This window comes from Mastigoproctus giganteus, chromosome 2 (genome assembly GCF_048544385.1).
Source record: "Mastigoproctus giganteus isolate SK-2022 chromosome 2, ASM4854438v1, whole genome shotgun sequence".
In the NCBI taxonomy this organism is placed as follows: domain Eukaryota; kingdom Metazoa; phylum Arthropoda; class Arachnida; order Uropygi; family Thelyphonidae; genus Mastigoproctus; species Mastigoproctus giganteus.
This window is the reverse complement of record NC_143576.1, coordinates 227369733-227392595: the sequence shown is the minus strand read 5'-3', so window position 1 is coordinate 227392595 and position 22863 is coordinate 227369733. Positions and strand designations below refer to the sequence as shown.

Below are 22863 nucleotides of genomic sequence, written 5' to 3'. Positions count from 1 at the left end.
AAACGAATGGCCACGTAGGATGGTCTGGCAGGGATTTCAGTTTTAAGGCGTACTTTAGTGACAACTGCTTACGACGAAGCGATAACGGTGGTTCGTTTGCTTCGACGTATAAGCTCTGGACAGGAGATGTTCGAAATGCTCCAGTGGCGATACGTAGAGCCTGATGATGGACAGGGTCCAGCCATCGAAGGGCACTGTCTCTGGCTGAAGTATATACTTGGGACCCATAATCTAATTTGGATCGCACAAGTGCACGGTAAAGCCGTAGCAGGGTGCATCGGTCTGCACCCCAAGATAAAGAGGAGAGCGAGCGGAGCATATTAAGGCCTCTTGTGCACTTGGTGCGGAGTTGACGAATATGATCCAAGAAGGTCAGTTTTTTATCGAATATGAGTCCCAAGAATTTTGTATTCGCTGCTACTGGAATAGCATTTTGTCCGAGCCTTAATTCAGGTTCAGGATGAAGATTACGCTTGCGACAAAAGTGTACGCAAATGGTCTTCTCCGGCGAGAACCTGAAGCCATTAGCAAGTGCCCAGGAATTCAGATTATCAATGGCTTTCTGCAGTTGTCTTTCAATAACCCTCATGTTGCACGACTGGCAAAAAATGCTAAAGTCATCAACATAGAGGGCACTGTTTACAGTTGGAGGAAGTTGTTCTGTGATGGAATTTATTTTGATGGCAAAAAGCGTGACACTTAATACTGATCCTTGTGGTACTCCCTCCTCTTGGCTAAAGGAGCGAGAGAGTGAGGATCCCACACGAACTTGGAACGATCGTTTGGCGAGAAAGTTTTGAATAAAAAAGGGGAGATGCCCTCTAAGGCCTAGGTTATATAAATCTTTTAAAATGCCAAATCTCCAAGTTGTGTCATACGCTTTTTCCAAGTCAAAGAACACCGACACCAAGTGTTCGCGTTTTAGGAAAGCATCCCGGATGGATGCTTCCATTCTAATAAGATGGTCCAAAGTGGACCGGTTCCTTCGGAAGCCGCACTGTAAGTTGGAGAGAAGGTCATTTGTTTCTAGATACCAAATTAAACGAGAATTAACCATTCTCTCCAGGATTTTGCACAGACAGCTAGTCAGAGCAATAGGACGATAATTGGTGGTGACTTTTGGATCCTTTCCTGGCTTAGGAAAGGTAAGAACGATAGCCTTTCGCCAGGAGTCCGGAAACTGCCCTTCAGTAAAGATTCTGTTATACAAAAGGAGCAGACAATCCATAGATTTTGATGAAAGATGTTTAATCATTTCATAATGGATGCCATCTGGTCCAACGGCACTTGCTTTGGAAAGAGCGAGGGCCCTTTTCAGTTCCAAAATAGTGAAATCCTCGTTGTAGGGAAAAATGCTCTTAGATTTAAAGCTAAGTGCCTGTTTTTCGAATTTATATTTCAGGACCAGAAACTCTGGGGAATACGAAGATGTTGCAGAGATCTTAGAGAATGTTTCCCCAAGAGAATTAGCTATTGCAGTTGGATCTGCAATAGAGCATCCATTATAATCTAGGATTGAAGAAGGGTGGGATGTATATTTTCCCTTCATTTTCCGGATTTTATCCCAGACTACCTTAGAGTTGGTAGACTGGTTAATAGATGATGTAAAACGGATCCACGATTCCTTTTGACTCTGACGACGGATGTAGCGTGCTTTGGCTCGTGCACGTTTGAAGGCTATAAGGTTGTTCGTGGTAGGATATCGGCGAAATATCCCCCACGCTTTGTTTTGAGCCTTTTTTGCTGCTGTGCATTGTGAATTCCACCAAGGTTTAGGAAATGGTGGAAACCGGGCTGATGTTTTTGGGACAGCATTAGCAGCAGCTTGGACAATATTTTCTGTGATGTACTTAACTGCATCATTGATAGGCTCTTGACTGACTGTACTAAGATCAAAATTTGCCTGATGTTGGAAGGCAGTCCAGTCAGCCTGATCAATCTTCCACCGTGGTAACCTGAAGGGAAGACATGGTCTCCCACTGTGTAGCAAGGTTGTCACGGGGAAGTGATCGCTACCGTATGGATTCTCCTCCACTTCCCAGGTGAGTGAAGGGAGTAGAGAAGGGGAGCAGATAGAGAGATCAATGGCAGAAAAGGTACGGGTAGGCATGTGGAAAAAGGTGTTTGTTCCAGTATTTAGAAGGGAAAGGTCATTGTCATTGAGCATACACTCTATGACTCGTCCCCTTCCATTGATATTAGCACTACCCCACAGGGTGTTATGTCCATTAAAATCCCCAAGAAGTAAGAAAGGGGGAGGCAGCTGCGTTAGAAGATCATCAAGATCTTCCTGGGAGATGTCAGTCCCAGGTGGCAAATAAATTGAGCATACAGTTAATAAGAATCCCACTGAAAGGCGAATTGTAACAGCCTCTATGCTGGTTGTAATTAGCAAGGGCTGCACTGGGGTATGGTTACCCACAAGGATAGCCACTCCCCCATGTACAGAGCCGTCCGCAATTCTATCCTTTCGAAAAACTGTGATGTTGTGCATGGTGGGATCATCATTTGCCTTTAAATATGTCTCCTGCAGGCAAAAACAAACTGGCTCGTGCTTTTGCAGGAGGGCCTTGATGTCGTCTATATTTCGCCGGAATCCACGACAATTCCATTGTAGGAATTTAGCCATTATTTTGGCTTGGTGGGTCCATCAGGCGGCTTCCGAGGTGCTGAGGGCTTACTTTTATCAGTCTTGGATTTATCTTTTTTGGGGAAGAATGGACGCTGTCCCGTGTCCATTTCCTCCTCCGCAAAGAGTTCCAAGACTGAATCATCGGGTACTTCCTTCTGCTCTACATCCATCTTTTCTTGGGTACTAGGGGGGACTTCCCCTTTCTTATTCTTTTCTTTCATAGTTACCTTTGTTACTTGTGGAGCGTTAGGAGGAACCGATATAGGAGTGGCAGCTGATTGGTCCTTCTGTGCAGGTTTTTGAGAACTTAATAGATACCGCGCGATGGGAGTGAAAGACTCCTTTGGAGGAATGGTCATGTCCGTCTGAGTTCCGACGGAACATTTCCCTGCTACCTTCTGGGCGTAGGTAGGTTTCTTGATATTCAGGGGTTTGACCGATTTCCTTGCCTCCTGGTATGATATATTTAGCTCTGCCTTCAGCCGTTGAATTTCTTTTTCTTCTTTCCACCTCTGGCATGCTCGTGAATAGGCCGGGTGTTCGCCTTCACAGTTAATGCAGGTGGGTTTTGCGGCTGAACATGCTGTTGTTTCGTGGTCCTTTGCACCGCATCGAGCGCATGCAAGGACTCCACGGCAGGCCATTTGAGAATGTCCATACTTCTGGCATTTGAAACACCGTAAAGGGTTCGGAATGTATGGACGCACTGAACAGTTGATGTATCCAGCTTTAATCTCATCAGGAGGTTTAGGAGTGTTAAAAGTCAGGATAACGCTCCTGGTTTTAACAATTTTTCCATCCCTTCGCGCAGTGATTCTCTTGACGGCAATGACTCCCTGTGGTTTTAATTCAGAGCAGATTTCCTCCTCGGTTACGTCGAGAAGGTCCCACTCCGAAATGACACCTCTCGATGAATTGAGTGTTCTGTGTGGTGTCACTGTTATAGGGATTCCTCCGATTGATGTTGTTCGGAGTAGATGTTCAGATTGCCGGTCATTTTTAGTTTCAATTAAAAGGTCTCCAGAACGAAGCCTCTTAACTGATTTGGGTGAGCCTGCTAACCCGTCTAACCCTTTTTGTATAAAAAAGGGCGACATTTTACCAATTGGTGTCTCATTGGTAGAATGCATAATTAAGAACCTTGGGACTGGCCCTGATGGTACTTCGGTTCTCTGCCTCTTTGTAGCAGTAATGCTATCTGCCTCTCCGTCATTATTTTCTGATAGGGACCGGGTTGGGGCCCCTGAAGTAATACATTTATCAGGATTCATGAAGATTTTTAAATTGTTCAGTGCCCGGGCTCCCCACCCACCACGGAGCCCAAAGGGACGCCCACTACCCGGCATGCAATAAATGCGCTCGGGAGTGGGACGCCAGGGCTACCCAGACACTATACCCGCACCGCCGCCAGCCTGAATCCTGTCCCTCGGACCATGAGGGTAGGGGCGTGGCATTGACACGGTTGACCCTCGCAGGCGAGCCTACTAGCCGATTGATCCTAGCCGGGCCTTCCAGGACCACCCGTCTTGTCGAAGCAGGGGCCAAAGTGGTGTATTGAAGCTGGGCCCCTCAACCACCAGGATCCCCCTTTCCGAATTTCCATGGGTCGCAGCGCACGGCAAACACGCCAGATTCCATTGATGTAAGCCTGGAACCTGGGCTGTGGGCGTTGGATCCCAGTGACGCTAGTCTGGAAGTCCAGCAGCGTCACTGGGAGGTCCCCTCACCACGTACAGGTGCCCACGTCGAGGGGACTCAGGGTTGCTGTTACCAGGAAAGGCTTAAGTTTCGCAAATTGCAGCATCTGGAGACTAGGCGCCTGAGAGATCTAATTGAGGTGTATAAGCCTTGAATGGTTTGAGCAAGCTCAATGCTGGTGGAATTCTTCCTCTTGCTCCGATTACTCACCTGAGGGTCATAAATTCAAACTGAGAAAAGACAATTGTAGAATAGATGTGCAGAATTTTGCTTTTAGCCAGCGGGTGGTTGATAGTTGGAACAAACGTCCATCTGCTGTAGTGGACGTCAACAACTTAAATAAGTTCAAGACAGAACTAGTAAAGCATTTGGAGTGGATGATGGGGCAAAATGGGAAGGGTCTGTTTTTTTTTTTTTTTTGGCCGATTATTTATAAGCTAGCTTTCTTGCATCATATGCCTCTACTAATGCTAATGCTAATATAAATTTATGACGAATTAAAGCCTGATATTTCTAGCATAACTTTACCTTTAACCCTGTCAATCAGAATATTTCTTTTTCCTTCCTGGAATTGTAAATATAATACCATGTTTTATTTCTTGTCACTATTATTTTTGACATAGCATATCACAAATTTCAACCATTTCTTTTAAAATGTCAACTTTTGTTTTCAACAATTTGCTTAAAACTTGGGAACAATGAAATTGTGAAATCTTTTCATAATTAAAATAACAGATGTGATGGCTTTGCAACTACTACATGATATTCCAACTTCAGAGCAAGAATCTGGTTTCAATTATTATTCATTAGTAGGCCTGAATATTGCTTCTAATGCAGTAGACAAGTTTGTCACTTGTTGATGTGCAAAGCCTCCCACACCTTCTATCATAGTTAATGAGGTCATGTCCATCCTTGAAATGTCTGCACCATTCAACTATTCTATTTATTAATGCAACTTTGCACAATATGCTTTAACAATCATTTTTACAGCTTTTAAAATTGATTTTTGTCATCAAAAAGCATACTTTTATAGATCTTTACTTAAAAAGTGATATTCTAAAAAAAAAAAAAAAAAAAAAATTAATTTTCAACAATTAACATGTAAAAATTCAAGACATTCTAAGTCACAATTTTTTTTTTTTTTTTTTTTTTTTACATTTTTAACAAGTTCTGTTCTGGAACGTTTTCTGATCCAGTCTTATACATTTGTAACAGTATTTCAACAAAATTAATATTTAATGAAATCTACTGTAATTCACTCAGTGAGAAATTCCATTTTAAAACATGTGCAAGTATTTTCTTAACTTAGCATACAACACCCCAATTTTAAAGAAATTCAAATCTTTTTACCGCTTTTTTCTTTAATTTCGTCATTTGTGATTCAACTTGAGCAATTTCACGATCAATTCGATTGATGGCTTGAAGCAAGTCATCTTTAGTAGATCTCTGGGGAGAAAGATCTGATCGACCATCTTCTGTAGGCAGGGTAGGAGATATTGCCTCTACTTGAGGGGTATAAGCTGGTTCCTGGAAAAATAGTGCACTATTTCTATTAATCAATCTAGAAACATTACTGATATCAATCTAAAATTTCACCAAATTATGAAGTGGCACACTTAATGCATATATTCTTATATTTTTAAACACTTAATAAGATCACTCAATTTTCAGATTGCAATTTGCAACTTAAAACTATTTCAATTGTCACTAGACACATACAACCAATAAGTCTGTGTAAAACAAAGATCTATGCTAAAATGTTTACCACAGTTTATTCCCAGCCTTTCATGGGATCTACAGTAATGAAAAACTGATTTTTCATAACCAGCTGTTCATTAAGTGCCCTTATAGCATATTAAGTACTACTGTCACTTCCCTGGCATTCATGTAGCATTATTAATGCACTTCATATCTCTCAGTTAGGGTGACAGTTTTAATTTAAATTTAAGCTGAAATCACGCAAAAGGCTAGAGCAGTAAAGCAAAGAGTCAAAGTAGTGGGAATGCTTTGCCTCATGGGAAACTGCCAAAGCAGTTCTCTTCTGACTCATAAGAGAGCTGTTTGCTGCATATTTGCAAAGCTATACAAACAAAGAAGATGCCTTTGTGTTTTCAACACAAAGACTGTGAGGAGATTAAGCACAATTTCAAAATTTTAATAGGTGAATACGACAGCTTAAAAGAACAGGGTTGATACCCTTGAAGTTAATTAAAATGACAGACCGCACAAACACTCAGTTTTCAAGCTTGAGCCTACACTTTTGCATCACAGATCATGGCAGAAACCCCAATGACAATAAATACTGGTCCCACAGGAAAGAGATATTGCTGGGGACTATTATAAGGGAAACAAAAAATATTATATTGTGCAAAATGGGTAGGCAGAACAGGAAGAGGAGTATGTCTTGGCAGGTGCTAAAATTAATGATATAGAACAGTTAACTTTTAAGGAAACAAAAACAATGTTGTATTCATTCATTCTAATAGTATTACGAATAAGAAATTTGAAGGTTTACTTAATAGATAATGGGTAATATTGAAAATATGCCATAATTTATGTTTAAATTTGAAAGCATATGGAATTTTGCCTAAACATTATAAAAGAGTACAGGGTGAGCCTTTTCACTCAATTTGTTCCCGGAGAACTTGTGCAAGGCTTGTGGGATGAAATTTTTCCCAGCATGGTCTATGATTGCTAATAGGAGAGAAGCAAAAAAATCCACTAATGCTAATGAGGTAGTATTAAGTAGGTTAGAAAACTGCTAATTTGGTGAGGCACATTAACTAAGAGTTTAATTACGGTCACAAGCAGAGATGAAATTGATACTTGTACTGCTTCTATAGAGACATGAAGCAGCAGCAACATAAAAAGCAAGGTGTAGAGTAATAGAAAAACTCCTCGTAGTATAAACAAATATATGGGCTGTGTCAGGGTTAAAAAAAAAAAAAAAAAAGTAAACTGCAGCCATTATCAATCACTGCAGGGTGGAATCCTCCTCAACAATTCATGTTGAGGGAAATGGACCATAATCTGCCATGCTGGCTAGTGTGGGTTGGCAGATTGAGCGTATTTAGCAGTCAGGGGCTTGAACCCTGGTCTACTCAAAGAGCATGTGCTACTGCACTCCCGCTCCTGACCACTCAGCTACAGAGGCCTGTTAGGGTTACTATGAGCAAAAGCAGGTACATGTATGAGGTACAGCAATAAAGTTTGTACATTTTTAGCCTCTGTACTTTCTAGCAAATTCACATCCTACCTAAAATGAGGCCTCCAGACCTGTACGCAGTACTGAAGGCGTGGCCTGACCACTGCCTTATACAAAGGGATAATCACCTTTTCCCTACTAGCAAAATTCCTCTATATCATTGACAAGACCCCATGACCTGTACTGCCCAGAAAATTTCATATCTGACTGCACAATTACCCCCAGGTCCTTTTTCATTCTCTACCACCTTGAGGGTAGTACCAAACAGTTGGTACATTTCTCTGGGGTTACTGCTAGCCATATGCAGTACTTTGCATTTGTCAATGGGCTAAGGAGTGGCAGATCGGGCAAATGGGTTGAGAGGTGGCAACATTAGTTTCCACTTCTCAGCCCATCTGTCCAACTTTTCTAGATCCTGTTGCAGTAACATACTGTCATTACAATAATTAACATTTATCTTATAATATTGCTTATTGCATGTACCATGCAATAAACACTATTTTAAGAATATGGAGACTCCTGTTAGTAAAATAATAAAGTAGACATTTGTCTCGTGTTAGGATGAACTCTAATGCACACTGCGGCCTGTGACTAATAAGAAGCATAGTAACATAACTCTTTACCTATCTGTTATAGAAACAGTCTTTAACTACTTGAAATTTATACATCCTTTGCATTTGAAGTTTCTTTTATACACTGTATTATTTTCTACACCATTTTAAAAGATTATGATTATTCGGTTTTGATCAAAAGCATTTTGAGTATGATAAAAGTATTCCTAGATGCAAAACATGTGCATGCCAACATAGGTCATGTGTAGTGTGAGACAACAGGAAAAGTAAGGCCACCTACCCAACATAGAGTTGAGCCATGGGCTTGCAAATATTGTGGTATGGATGTGAGAAGATGCTTCAGCACCTCTTTATAAATGGATCACCCTAAGGTATAGCATCCCTTAATTAGTATAGTGGTGAATCAAGCCTATTTGGTCTCATCCCATAGATTTCTGACAGAGTTGGGGTCAAAGAAATTAAGACGGGGAGTGCAGTGGAGAAGGGCAAGGTCTTTAGTCATAGAAAGTCCTACACTGCTTACACTTCGCATGGAATCTACTACCTCATTTTTGTCACCACACACACACACACACACACACACGCGCACGTTTCTGTGGTCACAACAGAAAGGAGGACAACAGAAAGAAGGTGTAATACAAAAATAATAAACAGCAATATCAGATTTAATTATTTAATAATTCTAAAATAACAATTATAGTCTGGCATTCAAATATTAAATATGTGACTAAGTTGCATTATATTGGCAAAAAGGTACCAATATAAAGCAAAAGATCTTTTAAGCACTTGCTATTCATTTTTAGCAAAAGACCATAAGGCATAAAAAAAACTATACACTAGATGAGCATGGGGCTTCACCTATTTGCTAGTGTATATATTTAAGAAAAAGAAAGTCTCATACGATGAAATTTTCTTTTTCTTCCTGAAATAAAATGAACTAATGGTTTCTGTTTGGGTCATGAAATAGTCATTTTCACAATTAAATACAAATCGTGAAAAAATTTTGATGTATACAAAGCTAACACGCCTTGGTAAAATTAAAGTAACTGACCTTTTTAATTAAAACATTTCGTGTATCAATCATCAATGGCTGGTGAAGAGGTGCTTTGGGTTCCATGGATAACCTGAGTCGTTTCGTAGACTGGGGTGACTCAAGCTCCATTGCAGTCTGGACACTGACTACTGAGGTACCGGAACGAGAATGAACCATTGTGGGACTTGAGTACGAAACAGCTCCAGAAAGGGCTACATCTCTATCATACTGGTACCGGTATGCTTCCATAAACCTAAAATGTAACAACAAAAAAAAAAAAAAAAAAAAAAAAATTTTCATATGCAGTCATCATGTACAATATGGATAGCTAAGTAACATATTTAAATAGCTTAAGAACTCCTATGTCAGTCATTTTTTTCTCAAAAGTTTATAAAAAATGTGAAAAGTTTTTAATCTTGTTTCATTATAAAGACATATTTGATGAATAAATAAATAAAATAAACTTCCATTTATTTATTAGCTAGATGAGGCAAGAACAGTTTCCAAATTCACTGTGACTACATACAAATTCAATTTGGATCCAATCACAATTTGAATTGAAGATGTAGACTTCTGGAGCTCCTGCAAACGATGTTTTTCTTATACATTATCTTATTTTTGATTAATTAACATATTAATCTGTGTTTTACAAATAGATTAAATAGGCTAGGTAGCATTAGTTAGCTTATTTTTTAAATTTAGCTAGTGATTTTGTAAGTTACAACTCAGTATCTAGAGTAATACAACAAAGTATTATACTAGATAGTCTGACATGTATCACTGCATTAACATAGTATAGTATTGTATAGTCAAGTGTAGTATACGATAGTCTACTAATCAATTAAATTTATTAACATTATTAATTTTCATTGTTAATTAAATCGTATTAAAACTGAAATCATGCCCCAGATTATAGCAGCAAAGCAATGTGCACAAAGTAGCGGGAGTGCTGTTGCTAGGGGAAGAACTGAGGGGGGGGGGGGCGATCCTCCCATGCATCGTAAAAAAATTTGCAACTTGTGAAATGTTTGCAAGACTTTCTAGAACAGGACATGATCTATGTACAGAGAGTGTCGAGAAAATTAGGCGTCTATGAGAGTTTGAAGAGTAGGGTAGATGCCCTTGAAGGAATTAAAATGGGGGAACCATCAAGCTCTCAGCTTCACAACTCAACACCAGAACTCACTCTTGTGCATCAGGCAACAAAGTGGCAATCTTCAGGGCAGAATGTGCTGGTCCCACAAGAACTAGTTATTGTTGGTGACTCTATCAGGGAGATGGGAAATATATTGTACAAAAGAATAGGTGGAACAGGACCAGGGTACTTCTGCCAGGGGCAAAAGTAGATGACGTTGTAGAGCAGATATCATCTTTTTTAAGGGCACAAGGGGTGATATTGTAGTACACGCTGGCAGTAATGCCATTAAGAGTAATAATCACATTAGCACATTGTGGCAGTGACCACAGTGTGCTGATGTAGGATTTACTTAAAAATGTAACTACCATCAAGGGTAAAGGGAAGGGTTTTTGCTTCTGTAAAGGTGACTACTGTGGTCTCAGACAGTTTTTAAATTCTATACCAGTGGTTATGCCATATTTCTGAGGGGCCACAGGTAAAAGTTGTAAAATTGGGGGCCATGGAAACTGTTAAGTGGGCCACGAAAAGTTCACTTCTAAAATAAAATTATTACTGATATAAAAAAGAAATTAGTGACACACCAAACTAAGGGACAATAATATTATTGTAATATTTTTCATTAGGAGCATAATTGTATATTGTGAATAACTATAAAATATATGAGTAATAATTCTATTATAAAAAAAGAGTGTAGTTAATAAATCCCCTATTTTATTATTAATATTCCTTATATTAAAAATAAATAATACATGTTATAAATAAAAAGTGCAGCTGATAAGTACATATTTATTATAATTAAACAATATGAGGGGGGGGGCACGAAAGTGGGCCACGAGCAGAAAAAAAACGGTCGAGAACCATTGTTCTATACAATGCAATCAGCTGATGATGCTATCAACAGCAAATTCTAAATAAGAAGCTTCCAAGGAAGTAATCTTGGAAGCTACTAGGCTTTTTGTTCCAACTAAGAAATGTTCAAGGATTAGACCTAAATGGATGGCAGATGAACTAATGAGACTCATGCCAGAGAAGAACAATGCATGGAATGCATATAAATTAGCAGGTAACACAGAAGACTACGGTAGATATAAGTTAATCTGTAATCAAGTTACAAAGGAGCAGGGGCGGAAAGTTGGTAGGCACTGGGGAATTGAAGCACCCCCAGCTTTTTAAATCTAAATATACAGTCAACAAAATTATATGAAATTCTGTGAAGAACGGAATGAATATTTTTATTAACAGGTCCCACATATAGTATACTCATCCTCTACTTCCAATAATCATTTCAATAATAAACGAATAAAAAAACTAAATTGTTTTCAACTTTGTATATTTAACCATAGGTGGAACTGTGCGCTAAGCAGTCCACGTTTTGGTCCCAGTCGTTCAGTTAATGCCTAGTTGGCAGCTTGCAATACGCATAACATAACCATAACAATATTGTTACTGTGGCAACAGTTAACACGAAGCAAAGGAAATGGGGCATGAGCCGTGCTGTTTTGAACAGTGCACCAAACTTGGTTGAAAACGTTATTAATCTATTTTCAATAAATAAAAAGCGAAGAATGGATTTTATTTTTAAATAAAATATCAAGATTACCCAAGTCTGTTAATGGTAAGTGTTCAGTTAATGTTTTGTAGTACAGGTAACCCTCATATAACATGGTTATTAGGTTCCTATATTGGGGGATACAAGGACTAATAGATTAACAGTAGCCACTGGCAGATCTGAAAGTGATTCTTGCACTGCTTCTATTGGAATGAGCAGCAGCTTGGAAAATAAGATGCAGGATATTTCAGAGACCGCTGGGAGCCATTGAGGTACAAGTAAACATGTGGGTTGTGTTAGGGTACCTAAGAAAAAGAACAGGTGCATGTATACTTGCATGTACACCAATGCTAGGAGTTTGGTAAATAAATTTGAGGTATTGCTCAAAGCATCAAAGGCGGATATTGTTGGGATATCAGAGACGTGGTGTCACACAGATATAAGTAATGCACAACTGGAATTTGGGGAGTACATCTACAGAAAGGATAGACAGGATAGGAAGGGAGGAGGGGTTATGCTATTAGTTAAGAAACATATAAAATACAAGGAAGTGAAGCCAGTCGACATCGCTGGACAGTGCAGTGTCGAGTCAGTTTGGTGTGACATAAGCATTGGGAGATCAAAATTGAGAGTAGGAGTGTGCTATAGGCCTAATGACTCTGATGAGTATGATAAGAAACTGTACAGGGAAACAGAGTGGGCCAGTAAATCAGAGAGTCTTATAATGGGGGATTTTAATTTCCCAGATATTGACTGGAATTTGTGGGTTGGTCACTCACACACTAGTGGGGCTTTTGTGGATTTAATGGATGACTGTTTTCTAAATCAGGATGTTAGGGAAGCAACTAGAGGGAGCAATACTCTTGATTTGATTATCAGTAGTGATTCTTCGTGCATTAAGAATCTGCAGATACAGGAACCACTAGGTGGCAGTGATCACAGTGTGCTGAAGTGGGATTTACTCAAGGAGGTAACTACCATTAGGGGTAAAGGGAAGGGTTATTGCTTTCGTAAAGGCGACTACGATGGTCTGAGACTATTTAAATTCTATACAGTGGGACCAACTGATGATGTTACCAACAGCAAACTCAAAATGGGAAGCATTCAAAAAAAATTATCTTGGAAGCTACTAGGCTTTACATACCAACTAAGAAATATTATTCAAGGTTCAAGGCCTGAATGAATGTCAGATGAACTAATGAGACATATGGCAGAGAAGAAAAATGCATGGGATACATATAAATTAACATGTGACACAGAAGCCTATGATAGATATAAGTTGATCTGTAACCAAGTTACAAAGGAGGTTAGGCAGGCGAAGGCAGGTTACGAGAAATGTTTGGCAAGGGATGCAAAGAAAAACAGCAAGGAGTTCTTTACTTATGTAAACTCTAGAAGGAAGGGGATGAATCAGATTGGTCCACTTGATATCGATGGTTCAACTGTTCATGATTCTGCTCAGGTAACTAACGAACTAAATCAATATTTTGCATCTACATTCACACATGAGGAGTTATTCAGGAAGGGGAATGCCATAGATGGAGTAAACACTGGCAGTGAGCTAGATGATCTTGTAATAATTGAGAGTAAAGTGGAGGAGAAATTGTTGAAGATAAATACAAGAAAGGAATCTGGGGTGGATGGGATCTATCCAGTTATATAGAGGAGGCAGCAAAGGAAGTAAGCAATCCATTAGCCATAATTATGAGAGCTTCCTTGGACTCAGGGGAGGTACCCACAGACTGGAGATGTGCAAATGTAACCCCAATTCACAAAGGAGGATCAAAGGCTGACACAAGTAATTATAGACCTGTGAGTTTAACTTCTGTTCCAGGAAAATTAATGGAAGCACTGGTTAAAGAAGCACTGCAGGATCATCTTCACAAGAATTCAGTTATAGCTCAGACACAGCATGGTTTTGTTAAGGGAAGGTCTTGCCTGATCAATTTGATTGGATACTTGTTGTAGTCACAAAAGAATTGGATGCAGGTAATAACTTTGATATTATATATTTGGATCTTAGAAAAGCCTTTGATACTCTTGCACATGGAAGACTGTTGCACAAATTGGAGCAGTGTGGCATTGGAGACAAATTGCTGCAATAGATAAAGGGATGGTTGAGTGGCAGAAGACAGAGAGTGGTAATTAATGGACACTGCTCATCGTGGACTAATGTTATTAGTGGAGTCCCTCAGGGTTCAGTGTTGGGTCCATTGTTGGGTCCATTGTTGTTTTCTGTATTTATAAATAATATTGATGATGGTATATCAAGCTTAATGTCTAAGTTTGCAGACGATACAAAGGTTGGCAGGGTTGTTAAGGATGCTACTGACGCTATGCTGCTGCAACAGGATCTGGAAAGGTTGAGCAGATGGGCTGAGAGGTGGCAAATGAAGTTTAACATCGACAAATGTAAAGTACTACATATGGGAAACAGCAACCCCAGAGCAACGTATTAACTCTGTGGTACTACACTGACAGTGGTAGAGAATGAAAGGGACCTGGGGGTAATTGTGCAGGCAGATATGAAGTTCTTTGAGCAGTGCAGACGGGTTGCAAGAGTAGCCCATGGTGTCTTATCAATGATATACAGGAATTTTTCTAGCAGGGATAGGGAGGCAATTATTCCCTTGTATAAGGCAATGGTCAGGCTGCACCTTGAGTACTGTATACAGGTTTGGAGGCCTCATTTCATGAAGGATGTAGAGCTGCTGGAACGAGTACAGAGAAGGGCAACAAGGTTAGTGAATGGAACGAAGGGTTGTTCTTAAGAAGAAAGGCTTAAGTTTTGCAAATTACAGTGTCTGGAGACTAGGCACCAGCGAGGTGATCTGATAGAAGCCTTGAATGGTTTGGGTATGCTCAATGCTGATGGGATACTGCCTCTTGCTCAGAATAATCACCTCAGAGGGCATAAATTCAAATTGAGGAAAGGCAGATGTAGGATAGATGTGCGGAAATTTGCCTTTAGCCAGCGGGTAGTTGGTTGGTGGAACAGACTTCCATCCCTTGTTGTGGAAGTTGATAGCCTAAATAAATTTAACGCTCAGCTGGACAGGTATTTTGAACGAACGGAGGGGTGAAGTGAAAGGGTTTTTTTTTTTTTTTTTTGGCTGATGCTGCATAAGCTTGCTTTCTTGCATCATATGCCTCTACTATGCTAATGTATCTTCTGCTCTGTTTAAAAAATCAGTAATCTGGGTTTATTTGCTTTTGCTTGATAAATCTTTGTGAATTTCATTGTATGGCACTAAGCATTTTTGAAGCTCCTTTTAAAAACTTTGGCTCCTTTCATTCAATAATAATGTGCATTCAAAAAATAAGATTCTAATTGCTCAGCTAACTTTATGCCTTCGCCTATGCTTTTTAAGTGTAAAATTTGGAAGTTTAGAATTTTCATTTGCGCTATCATCCTCTGAATTGATTTAGTTTTACCTCTAATGCCATTTCCACCAATCTGCTTTGCCAGCCTCTTTCTACCAGTCATTCTTAAATGTCTTCAAGAATCATATCTTTTTTTTTTATTTATTTATTTTTTTTTTTAGGACCATCGGTGACTAAGGCCAGGTTTACTCTGCGTATATTGTCTATAAATTGCATGTGTCCTGAGGTCGATTTTCTGTTTTGCTGAATGATATACCCTAGTTTCCAGGAGAAAAAAACCACACTACCCTTGCCCGAGCAACTCAGCCACGTTGTGAAAAAGACCCATGAAAATTCCTCCCTTCGTTGATGGGATTCAAACTCGGCTATTTTCCAGCCAGTGTGGGGAGGAAGGCGATTCTATCAACTGTGCTACCCATGAGGGCAGAGGTGCATTGCTAAACAAAATAGTACTGGAATGCTCGCTGATTAACTACAAATAAAATAGTTACCTATGCATTTTTGATCTGCAAAAATAAAAAAGTCAGAGATTAGAATATTTGTTTAGTATTTGTTTATAACTATTAAATAAAAATTTTTAAAGTAAAAAACAAAGCAAAAAATTAAAGATCAGAAAAGAAAAAAAATGAAAACAAAAACTCCAAAATATTATAAAAAATACTGTTCGTAAGAATCACAGAAATTCGCATACAGGATCAATTACGTATTCTTCTGTGACTGCCCTTTTTGTTTGTTGGTGAACGATGAGACTGCAACCAAGCTTGGACATAAAAATTTGGATTCCATATTTCTAATGGTGGACTGTATAGTTTAATAAACAACAAACATTTAGAAAAAAGTACTGGAATGTCGTTCTGGCACGTTCTGGCCCGAATACAGCATTGCACAAGGGTTTCAGTAGTCATATCATCAAAACCTTCCCCTCCTACCGACATAGCAAGTTCTACTATCGCACCAATTCCATTTTCTGCTGGTTCGACCATATTTCCTGAATGAACTCACTATGGCCATACATTTTTCCACATACATTTAACGTTGATGGTTTTACTTCTTTGAGCGATAAAGCTGTGATTCTGAAACAGTCCGCAATTGAGAAATGTTTCCATGCGTCCATTACTTCAATAGATTCGGAATCAATTTTTTACAAAATCCATTGCAACGATTTTCTGCTGGAATGATTTTGGAATGATAATGCCTTGATCTAACAACTGAATGAAAGAAGTTGTATTAACACAGTAAAACAGTGGCAGTAGGAACATAACTTCAACATTTGGATGACTTAAATATTTTGGATGGCCTGATGTGCTATCCAATAGTAATAAAACTTTGAAATCTAGACGTTTTAACAAGTACAAGTTCAATAGTACAGAATGTAACATAGGAATTTCCCAACAAAATAAAATACAAGGATTTCTCAATAATAATCTTTTTTTGACAACAGCGAGGATTCAAAAAGTGGAAACGTTGAAAAATTACATCTAACATAATAGCAGAGTTTCCCCACGAGGTGTACCGAAATTTTCTGTGTAATATAAGTACCGTGTTGTGTGAGGATTACTGCAATTTATCAATCATGTTAGAGCAAAACCGTGTTGTAGAAGTACTGTGTTATATGGGGGTTGTCTGTATTTTTAACTTACTTATTATTATTACTATCTATGTCTACTTGTCTTATAACCAAGGCTTTTAACTTGTAAGAAGGGTTGTAACTTTAAGAAGCAGCACCCCCAGTACAAAGTCATGAGCCACCATTGCAAAGGAGGTTAGGCAAGCAAAGGTAGATTATGAAAAATCTTTGGCAAAGGATGCATATAAAAACAGCAAAGACTTCTTTACTTATGTAAACTCTAGAAGGAAGGAAGGGGATGAATCAGATTGGCCCACTTGATATCAAAAGTTCGATTGTTGATGAACCTGCTGAGCTAGCTGACAATGAATGAGTATTTTGCATCTACACTGACAGATGAGGAAGTCTGTAGGGAAGTGGAGGTCAGAAGCTCATCCAACTCTAGCAGGGAGCTAAATGATTTTGTAGTAACTGAGAGCAAAGTAGAGGGAAAAATTGTGGAAATTGAACATAAAAAAGGCACCTGGGGTGGATGATATCTATCCAGTTATATTAAAGGGGGGGGGGCAGCAAAGGAAGTAAGCAAACCCTCAATCATAATTATGAAAGCTTCCTTGGAATCAGGGGAAGTCCCCATTGACTGGATGTGCAAATGAGTCCCCAATTTACAAAGGGTGACTCAAGTAATTACAGACCTGTTAGTTTAACTTCTGTTGCAGGGAAAATAATGGAGTCACTGGTTAAAGAAGATGAGACTGCAGTTATAGTTCAGACAAGTATGAAGCCGACTGGGCTAGCCTGGCAACATAAAGGTTGTGGGTTCAAATCCCACCTCGGCCTTGGATCAGAGTAGAAAAATGCAAAAACTTTGGGAGGTGCATTATGACCATACAGAGGCCGATGTGGCAACAACAAAAAAAAAAAAAAAAAAAACGAATAAAACAATGATAGAAAAAAAAATAATAATAAATAAAATAATATAAATAAATAATAATAATTAGTAAAAGAAAAGCAAAATTAAACCTATCATGCTATATGCTTCCCTGACCTTAAGGGTAAGTCTTGTCTGACAAATTTTATTAGATACTATGATGTGGTCACAAAGGAACTGGATGCAAAAAATAATGAATGCAAAAATAATAATATCATATACAGTCTGTCCTCGTATAGCACGATAGTTGTGTATCTAGAAACTCTCGTGCAAGGCAAAATCGTGCAATATAAACAACAGGCCCTATGGGAAAAGTGGGGTTGGGTGCCGACCACCCCAGATTGAACACACATTTGGAACCAAAACATTACCAAACACAATAAATAATCGGGTAATTTTAATCGTTATAAAATACTTACGTATTTTAATCGTTATTTTAATCGTATTTTATAACGATTAAAATACGTAATAAAAAATAATATATTTTTATTATAATATAATAAATAATAAAAAATAAATATTTTTTATTATATTATAATAAAGTATTTTTAGTATTTTTTAATACTAAAAAAGTATTTTTTACGAATAAAATACGTATTTTATTCGTAAAAAAATTATTATTTTAAATAAAATAGTCGTAATAAAATACTTACATATTTTATAATACGTAAGTATAAATTATAATACGTAAGTCGTAATAAAATGCTTACGTATGTTATTAAGACTATTACATAATAAAATATTGCTAATGCTTCTGCTTCTATCGTAAGCAAACTTGTTTTTTGTTTGATTTTCTATCCAAACAGATGACAGCCGTTCCATCCCTTCTTGTGTCTTATGGTAAGGCCACATCTTGAGTACTGTATACAGGTCTGGAGGCCTCATTTCAAGAAGGATGTAGAGCTGCTGGAACGGGTACAGAGAAGGGCAACAAGATTAGTAAATGGAACAAAGGGTTGCTCTTACGAAGAAAGGCTTAAGTTTTGCAAATTACAGAGTCTGGAGACTACGCACCGGCGAGGTGATCTGATAGAGGTGTATAAGGCTTTGAATGGTTTGAGCATGCTCAATGCCAATGGGATTCTTCATCTTTCTCAGAATAATCACCTCAGAGGGCATAAATTCAAAATGAGGAAGGACGGATGTCGGATAGATGTGCGGAAATTTGCCTTTGGCCAGCGGGTGGTTGGTTGGTGGAACCGACTTCCATCACTTGTTGTTGAAGTTGATAGCCTAAACAAATTTAAAGCTCAACTGGAGAGGTATTTCGAACGAACGGAGGGGTGAAATGGGAGTGGGTTTTTTTTTTTTTTTTGGCTGATGCTGAATAAGCTTGCTTTCTTGCATCATATGCCTCTGCTAATGCTAATGCTAATCTAATGGATTTTAATTACACTTTGAGTTGTTCCCGCTATGAAAGTTGTTTTTATTTTCTCCGCATTCTTTGTAATTCTCGGCGTTGCCTCATTTAGGTCTGCAGCACGTGCAATATCACACGGTCTTTCATTTCGCTCAAAGCGTTTCACAATTTCATATTTTTTTCTCTATCGACAGAGGCGGACTGGCCATAAGCCTTACCCGGGAAATCCCGGTGGGCCGGAGGCCGGTGTGATTTTGGCCATAAACCGTACTATGAGGCCACTATAAATTTTCCCGGGTAAGAATTTTTGATCCAGTCCGCCTTTGTTTATCGATATTGCTTTTTTTTTTTTTCTCTCTGAATTTGCAGTGTCTTCACCAGGACGCTTCCTTTTCACACCTTTTAAGTATTTTACTAATTTTTAGGGAATAAAGCACAATTACAAAATGAGGCACGCTTGATACACATAAACAAAGCTGCGCGCGGGTAGCAACTGAATAAACAAACCGTAAAGGCCGAGATACACTATTAACACCTCACATTTTACTAAAGCACATTTCTGGGGGTTACTACCATAAAACAATAAAAACAATTTCCAGTTTTGTTTCTGCTTGTGGAATCTGTTATAAACTGGTAGTAAACTCCATCTAATTGCATTTGCGATTATACCGATAGCTGGAATTGTGTTGGTTTTTACGTTATTATGGTGAAATGTGTTTCCCCTTCACTGATATAAAACACATAAATACATTTTCAGAATCTTCTTCATTCTTATCGTGTTGCGTTCTGTTGGGGTGATTCCGCGTTCGACTGTTATTTCTTGTAAACACAAAGGCGAATCGTGCATAAGCGAATTCGGTTTGTGTTATATAAGATAACGTTCCCCTATTTATAAATCGTGTATGATCGAATTCGTGTAATGTAAACACGTGTTATACGAGGATCGACTGTACTTGGATTTTAGGAAAGCTTTTGACACTGTGGCACATGGAAGACTACTGTACAAATTGGAGCAGTATGGCATTAAGAGAAAGTTGCTACAATGGATAAAAGGATGGTCAAGTGGGAGAAGACAGAGAGTGGTAATCAATGTACACTGCCCTTCGTCGACTTATGTTATTAGAGGAGTTCCCCAGGGTTTGGGGTTGGGTCCATTGTTGTTTTCTGTATTTATCAATGATACTGATGATGGTATATCAGGGTTAATGTCTAAGTTTGCAGACGATATGAAGGCTGGCAGGGTTTTTAATAACAGTAATAATAGCATACTATTGAAACATGATCTAGAAAATTTGAGCAGATGAGCTCTGAGGTGGCAACTTAAGTTTAACATCGACAAATGTAAAGTACTGCATAGGGGTAGCAGTAACCTCAGAGTAACGTACCAACTGTGTGATACTACAATCAGGATAGTAGAAAATGAAAAGGACCTGGGGTAACTGTGCATTCAGATGTGAAGTTTTTTGAGCACTGCAAACAGGCTGCAAGAGTAGCTCATGGTGTCTTGTCAATGATATACAGAAATTTTTCTAGCAGGGATAAGGAGGTGATTATCCTCTTGTATAAGGCAATGGTCAGGCCACGCTTTAAGTACTGCGTACAGGCCTGGAGGCCTCATTTCAGGAAAGATGTAGAGCTGCTGGAACAAGTACAGAGAAAGATAACAAGATTGGTGAGTGGAAGAAAGGGTTGCTCTTACCAAGAAAGGCTTAAGTTCTGCAAAAATTTCAGCATCTGGAGACTAGGCACCTGCAAGGTGATCTAATTGAGATGTTTAAGGCCTTGAATGGTTTGAGCAAGCTCAATGCTGATGGGATTCTTACTCTAGCCCAGATTATTCATCTGACAGGACAAATTCAATTTGAGGAAAGACAATTGTAGAATAGATGTGCAGAAATTTGCCTTTAGTCAGCAGGTGGTCGATAGTTGGGACAAATTTCCATCTATCACAGTGGATGTTGAAACCTTAAATAAGTTCAAGGCAGAACTAGAAAAGCATTTGGAGTGAACAGATGGGTGAAATAGGAAAGGTTTTTTTTCTGGTTGATGCTATATAAGCTTGCTTTCTTGTATCATATGCCTCTAATAATGCTAATGCTAATTAGCAAGGGCAGTAAGATTTTCAATGACATAATTCACAATGGGTTGTGCACAGTATTGAACCTGAACCTCCTTACTTGTAGCAGAACATGATAACCATTCAGCCATGGCCAGGTCAAATTATTCTGTGTAAATAAACTATAATACATGACTCATTATCTAACACACATGCACGCACATGTTAATAATTAAACTCTAAGAGGACAGAGTTCATGAAAATATTACTTTTTAATAAACTGGATTGGTGGTGGTCTATTAAAGTAGCCTTCATGCTTCATAGTAGTCAAATACAAGACTACTATAAGGTAAAAATAAGCTGTGTCATTTCATAAGATATATTATGAGGGTTATCCCAAAGTAACAAAACATTCCTTTACTCCTCACTCCAGAGCCTGTGATGATCATCAGGTTAATAATTTGAAGTTTAACCTCAACATTAGCAGGCACGAAACAGAGTTCCGCGTTAAATGTTTGTGTAAAGCCTTTTAATAATGTGATATTGCTTCAAGTCAGATTACAGTTTCAGATCAAAGATCATTTATTGAAATTGAAACTTGATGTGCTCAAATGCTGATGCAAATTTATGAATTGTTGTAGGAAGTGTGTGGTGAGTCAACAGTAGATCTTACCATGATTTTATGTTGATCTCAAGGGTTTTGTCAAGGTCAGACCAGTACTGAAGGCAAGCAGCACTCAAGTAAAACAAATCCATTTACAAACAACACATCAGTAGTCATTATTACTGACATTTTGAACAAAGACAGACATATGACCTGTGAAGAAATAGTTAACAAATCTGGAATACCAAAATTATCTGTTCACCAAATTTCAACTGAGGTGTTACAAAAACAAACAGTCGCAGCGTGATGGATCTCACAATTGCTGTCAGATGAAATAAGCAACAAGCAAAGCACAAAAAATTTCAACACAGTTACTTTAATGCTACCAATAAATTGAAGAGTTTTTAAAACAAGTTACCACTGATAAGACATGGACACATGACTCTCCAAACCTGAACTGAAGTCATGATCAGCTCAGTGGAAGCATCCTTTTTTGCAATACGCCTCAATGTCATTGGCAACATTCAAACATGAAAATAAGCCATTATGGCCTATGATTACAAAGACATCATTGCTATTGATTATGTGCCACTTGGAAGATCAGTAAACTTAGTAGTCTGATCAGTAAGATCAGACTACTAAGTTTACTGATTCTTTGTGGGAAATTATGCACGAAAAGTTTTCAGAAGTAGCCACAAATGTTGGAAGATGGTGTACTCTTACTCCATGACAATGCAAGGCCTCACGTCGCAGTCTGTACAGCTAGTTTTCATAAATTACAATTTCATAAATTACCACCTTTACAGTCCTGATATCAGTCTCTGTGATTATAATCTATTCCACAAGCTCAAGGAACTAATGCATGGACAAAGATTTATGCCTTTAGAAGTGTTTAGTGCAGCCATGACCCAATGCATCAGACAGCTTTATTTAAGCAGAGTTACACAGCATTCAAAAAGGAATGGAGACTACACTGAGGGTTTTTATTGTAAATTAGGTTATACAATAAATTCATTTTAAATTAACCACTTTTTGCAATACATTTGGGATAGTCTTCATGTGTGTTTACACATACATACAATATATGTCATTTTGTGTACATGTTGTGTGTTGTGGTCACAAGCAATGGTATAG

At 38.5% G+C, this 22863-nt stretch overlaps 1 protein-coding gene across 5 annotated transcripts in view; it reads right to left on the bottom strand.

Moving 5' to 3' along the window:
• LOC150090205 (uncharacterized) overlaps positions 1-22863 on the bottom strand; it is a 480645-nt gene that overhangs the window by 166844 nt on the left and 290938 nt on the right. For all 5 annotated transcript variants that reach the window (XM_090389774.1, XM_090389777.1, XM_090389775.1 and 2 more), the window contains 2 exons: positions 9159-9393; positions 5681-5857 (listed from right to left, as the gene is read on the bottom strand). In XM_090389774.1, the coding sequence (XP_090245900.1) occupies positions 5681-5857; positions 9159-9393 (412 nt within the window). The remainder of the gene's footprint in view (positions 1-5680; positions 5858-9158; positions 9394-22863) is intronic.